Source organism: Penaeus vannamei, chromosome 38 (assembly GCF_042767895.1).
Source record: "Penaeus vannamei isolate JL-2024 chromosome 38, ASM4276789v1, whole genome shotgun sequence".
NCBI classification, from domain to species: domain Eukaryota; kingdom Metazoa; phylum Arthropoda; class Malacostraca; order Decapoda; family Penaeidae; genus Penaeus; species Penaeus vannamei.
Genome location: NC_091586.1, coordinates 28311562 through 28316561, shown reverse-complemented (window position 1 = coordinate 28316561; position 5000 = coordinate 28311562). Strand labels below are relative to the sequence as shown.

Here is a 5000-nt window from a genome sequence, read left to right as displayed (position 1 = left end):
CCCAGGTGGAATCCCGTGGTTCCCCTGGGGGACATGTGTGTGTGTGCATATATATGTACATATATATATATATATATATATATATATATATATATATATATATATATATATATATTATATATATATATATATATATATATATATATATATATATGTCTGTGTGTGTGTCTGCGTGTGTGTGTGTGTGTGTGTGTGTGTGTGTGTGTGTGTATATATATATATATATATATATATATATATATATATATATATATATATATATATATATATATATATATATATATATATATCTATATGCACACATACATATCTATCTATCTATCTATCTATCTCTCTCTCTCTCTCTCTCTCTCTCTCTCTCTATATATATATATATATATATATATATATATATATATATATATATATATACATAGGCCTGCATGTCTGTTGGCGTGTGTGAGCGAAGCGGAGGCAGGCGATCCCTGCGCCAGGAGGGAGAGCAAAGCAGGATGTCTTTCCTTTGGCTAATCTCATCCCTCCTGCCCCCCCCCTGCCCCTCCCTGCCCCTTCCTGCTCCTCCATAAGATATCAAAAGCCATCTAGGATAAAGTCATGGAGTTCATGGAAATGATCTGTATGTACTTAAATTCTTATATACAAAGTTTTACACCACCCTGTATTTGTATATATGTAAGTAAGTTTATTTACCACCCTGGCAAACTGCTCAGGCGTGGGCAATCGTGATTACAGTGTTACATATATTCACTTACATTGGACGGAGTACAGTATTTTGTGATTACAGTAATTATTCATGGTAAAATGGGAATATGTCATACAGCATGCAAACGTATATTACCTAAGTTGATCTACCTTTGCCTTTGTGTTTACATAAAAGTGTTCTGTGGTGTTTTCTATGATGATGATGGTTTTACATAGTAAAATTAGGATATAGCATGAGTATATCTTCCAATGTATCAGATGCTATAAAATCACATAGTTCTTTATACCTCATGACACTCCGAGATATAATGCTCAAGCGTTCGCTTATTTTCCTCGTTACACAGTCTACATCTAGATTCATCTGCACTTCTTGCACCTTGCAGTTGCCAGTACAGTCTATAACCTAAACGTATTCTGGCAATAACCACGTCACATTGTCTGGTTTTACTTCGATGCCACCCAGAGGATGGCTTACATTCTCTATACTGATCGTAGTGCCTTATACGACAGCTTTCAGGCCTTTGTGAGCTCGTCAGATCTATCAGTTCTTCATTATGAGAACTTTTTAATATGTGTGTAACCCTAGCAAGAGGCATCCCAAAATCTATATTTACAGTATCTTTGCTACAAGCCTCTTTCGCCAATTTGTCTACATGGTCGTGCTTGCGCATACCAACAGGAGATGGTATCCATACAAATTGAGTGTAATGAGAAAGGTGGGCATTTCGTCCCGTAGAGTTGCAGTGTCTGGGGCCCTCGACGCGAGAACCCCTGCGAGTGCTTCTCTCGTTTCCCCGCCTGCGAGTGTGACATTCGCTGGCATGGAGAACGATGCTATTTCAAGCCAGTATTATACGTTGCAAACCCCCATTATAACAATGGTGAAGGGAAATAATAGATACTTATATATTCATCAACTGTCTCATATATGATTTGTTGTCCACACTGTAAAATATATGGAGAGGGGAAAAAATCGCCAAATTTCTGTACTCAACACTTTTACGCGTAACACACGCATTTTCAGTCCGAAATTAATGTAATGTCTTAATTTGTAGCTGCATAGTAGATCTATTGCATGATGCAACAAGGTTTTGCATTTTTTTCACGTACTTCTTGTGGAAGTGACATGTATATATGAAAAGGCCTCTTTTATGGTGTTCTAAAAGTCATCTACGTAAAATATTCACACAAAAATTTTCGAATTCCCAAAATGTGCATCTGCCAAGCAAGAGATGAAAGATTGTTCTATTCAGGAATGAAATCATAACGGCCGTATTTTTTTGGAGGGGGATTTTCGGAAGACTTCGGAATGCATGTAGAAAATAGATGTTACAAGATTATTCTTATACCCTATTTTGTTAATACCAAAATAATCATGAAAAGATAAGTAAAACACCAACTGCCGTTGTCTCGAGACCCAACTTTTGTTCTCGGGGCGTCTCACAAACGCAAATTTAGTACAAAATAAATGTATTGTGGTTCATTTTGTAGATAAATAAAATATCAACTAGTTTTTTTTCAATGTTTCTCTGTGCTTTTTGCTAAAGTAGAAATCTCCTACGTCAAAAAAATAATAATAATAATAAAAGCAAGTCGAAATCCAAAAAAGGTGAATGGAACAAAGTATAGCTCTAAGATAGTTCTGATCAAAAACGAAATTAAAATGAATGAGTAATCGTTTTCTAGATTATGAGGATTTGCTCCCCGCATTTTTTTTTCTTTTTTTTTTTCTTTTTTTTTTAGAAAAAAATCGACCTCAGAGATCTTGTTAAGGTCTGAATAAAATAGTGAAATATTAAAATTCTCATTTTCATTTGCTCTATAAACAGTTATACATTTCAGATTTTAGGTGACATATAAAGCATCTGCCACAAATATATCCGCATTTTCTCTGCTTCATTAGATGGTTATTCATTTCCATTTATGTATATATATATATATATATATATATATATGTGTGTGTGTGTGTGTGTGTGTGTGTGTGTGTGTGTGTGTGTGTGTGTGTGTGTGTGTGTATATGTATATATATATATATATATATATATATATATATATATATATATATATATATATATATATACATATATATGTGTGTGTGTGTATGTATATATATATATATATATATATATATATATATATATATATATATATATGTGTGTGTGTGTGTCTGTGTGTGAGTGTTTGTGTGTGTATGTGTGTGTGTGTGTGTGTGTGTGTGTGTGTGTGTGTGTGTGTATACATGTATATGTATATATAAATATATATATATATATATATATATATATATATATATATATATATACATATATATATATATATATATATATATATATATATATATATATATATATATATATATAAACACATCCATCTGTAGGTCTTGAGCGTTGGTTGGCCGTATCTTCTTGTGATAATTTCGGTTGCTGACCTTCCACTCGGGAACCGTAGTCGTCGAATGAAAAGGAGAACCACCTTTCTCCGCTGCCCGCCATCATTCGCAAACAGAAGACCATCCTTTCACTCAGTGGTTTTAAAATTCTGTCTTCCACATCTAAGAGACTCGACCTCCTCATCCTAGAATCCCTGCATAACCATAGGATGAAACCCGAGCTGAATGCCAACACAGCCATCTAGCTGTTCACTGTGTAATCACCATAACGACCATTTCACACTTGTTTGGTATGTCCCATACACATTTTTTCACTATGTTTCTGCCGTTTCATTTTTGTTTGATCTTATTCCCATTTAATATTGTTTTTTTATGAATTATGTGTTTCTTTTGTTTACTGCATCTAATTGTATGTGTTTGGTTCATTATTTCTAGTACTGATGATGGAGATGAAATACTATCTCTGAAACGTTTACAATAAACCGCAGCACTGGTTCTCCTTTTCATCCTTCTAAACACACACACACACACACACACACACACACACACACACACACACACACACACACACACACACACACACACACACACACACACACTGTGTGTGTGTGTGTGTGTGTGTGTGTGTGTGTGTGTGTGTGTGTATGTATGTATGTATGTATGTATAAATGTATATATGTACAAATATATAAATATGAATAATATTCATGGGCAAAGCTGAGATACAGACAGATACTGTTACACAACACACGAGGGGAGCTGAATACCCTGGCTGACAGATGCTCTGTATGTGTGTGTGTGAGTGTGTGTGTGTGTGAGTGTGTGTGCGTGTTGCCCCAATATTCATGGCAACATCACAACTATCAGCCGAGCCACCAAGACGACGCCGACGACGAGAGCGCAGTACAGCCAGCGCCGTTGGGGGGGCGGCACGAGCGCGGGAGGGGGGGCTAGGGGGCGCTGTGCCTCTGGCTCGCCCTCGAAGTGGAACTTGATCCCCTTGGCGAGCGGAGGGAACCTGGCGCCGCGGCCTTCGAGCTCCTGCTTGATGCTCTCCACCTGTGCGTCGTCTGGATAAGAAACGTTAATTTGTATTAAAAAGGAAGAGGAGAGAGAGAGAGAAAGTGATGCAGGTGACCAATCTTGTCGCCACATTCCCTTCGCACTATCATTCTCCTTTCGAGAGCATCCACACCCTCTTCCATTCTCCTTTCGCGAGCATCCACACCCTCTTCCATTCTCCTTTCGAGAGCATCCACACCCTCTTCCATTCTCCTTTCGCGAGCATCCACACCCTCTTCCATTCTCCTTTCGCGAGCCTCCGCGCCCTCTTCCATTCCCCCATCTCACGCCACACACAGGCCCGACGCACCGCAGGCGGAGGGGAGCAGGAGCCGCGTGCTGCGTCTGCGCGCGGAGCAGAGCGCACACACGACGTCGCAGACCCAGGGAAGTGGCAGGGGCGCGAGGGCCCGCAGGTCCAGCGTCAGGTTGGAGCCCTCGTAGGGGAGGAGGGGCAGGGAGGCAGCCGAAGGACACTCCAGCAGCCTGATGTCTATCAAGTCAACATAAAGGATTGTCAGATGTTTGTGATGATTTCACTTCGTGTTTCGTCTTCCAAACCAAAAGCTTAAGAATTGTCCAAATTTAAGTTGTTTTCTCATTGCAATTCACACATGTAGTGCGTACAATACAGTTCTAAAGCCCAGCAGTCTGTGAAGACTACAGCCTCTTCCACGAGTCCGAATCACAATGATGTTATGTTTGATTGTGTTTCTTTCTGTTTGTTCGTGTGTGTGTGTGTGTGTGTGTGTGCGTGTGGCATTACGAGTTCATTACGAGTGACTTCACACACTAATAGGCCAGTGACTTACCTAGGTCATAGAGGCTCTTCAGCTCCGGAAGCCGC

The 5000-nt window shown here is 39.0% G+C and overlaps 1 protein-coding gene across 8 annotated transcripts in view; it reads right to left on the bottom strand.

Moving 5' to 3' along the window:
* Window positions 1-5000, bottom strand: part of LOC113803749 (uncharacterized) — a 23269-nt gene that overhangs the window by 7736 nt on the left and 10533 nt on the right. For 7 of the 8 annotated variants that reach the window (XM_027354568.2, XM_070115916.1, XM_027354570.2 and 4 more), the window contains 3 exons: window positions 4966-5000; window positions 4464-4646; window positions 3457-4161 (listed from right to left, as the gene is read on the bottom strand). The exon at window positions 4966-5000 is cut by the window's right edge. In XM_027354568.2, the coding sequence (XP_027210369.2) occupies window positions 3935-4161; window positions 4464-4646; window positions 4966-5000 (445 nt within the window). In that variant the 3' untranslated portion in view covers window positions 3457-3934. Of the gene's footprint in view, window positions 1-3456; window positions 4162-4463; window positions 4647-4965 lie in introns of those variants that run through there. The other variant, XM_070115917.1, reaches the window with a different exon arrangement.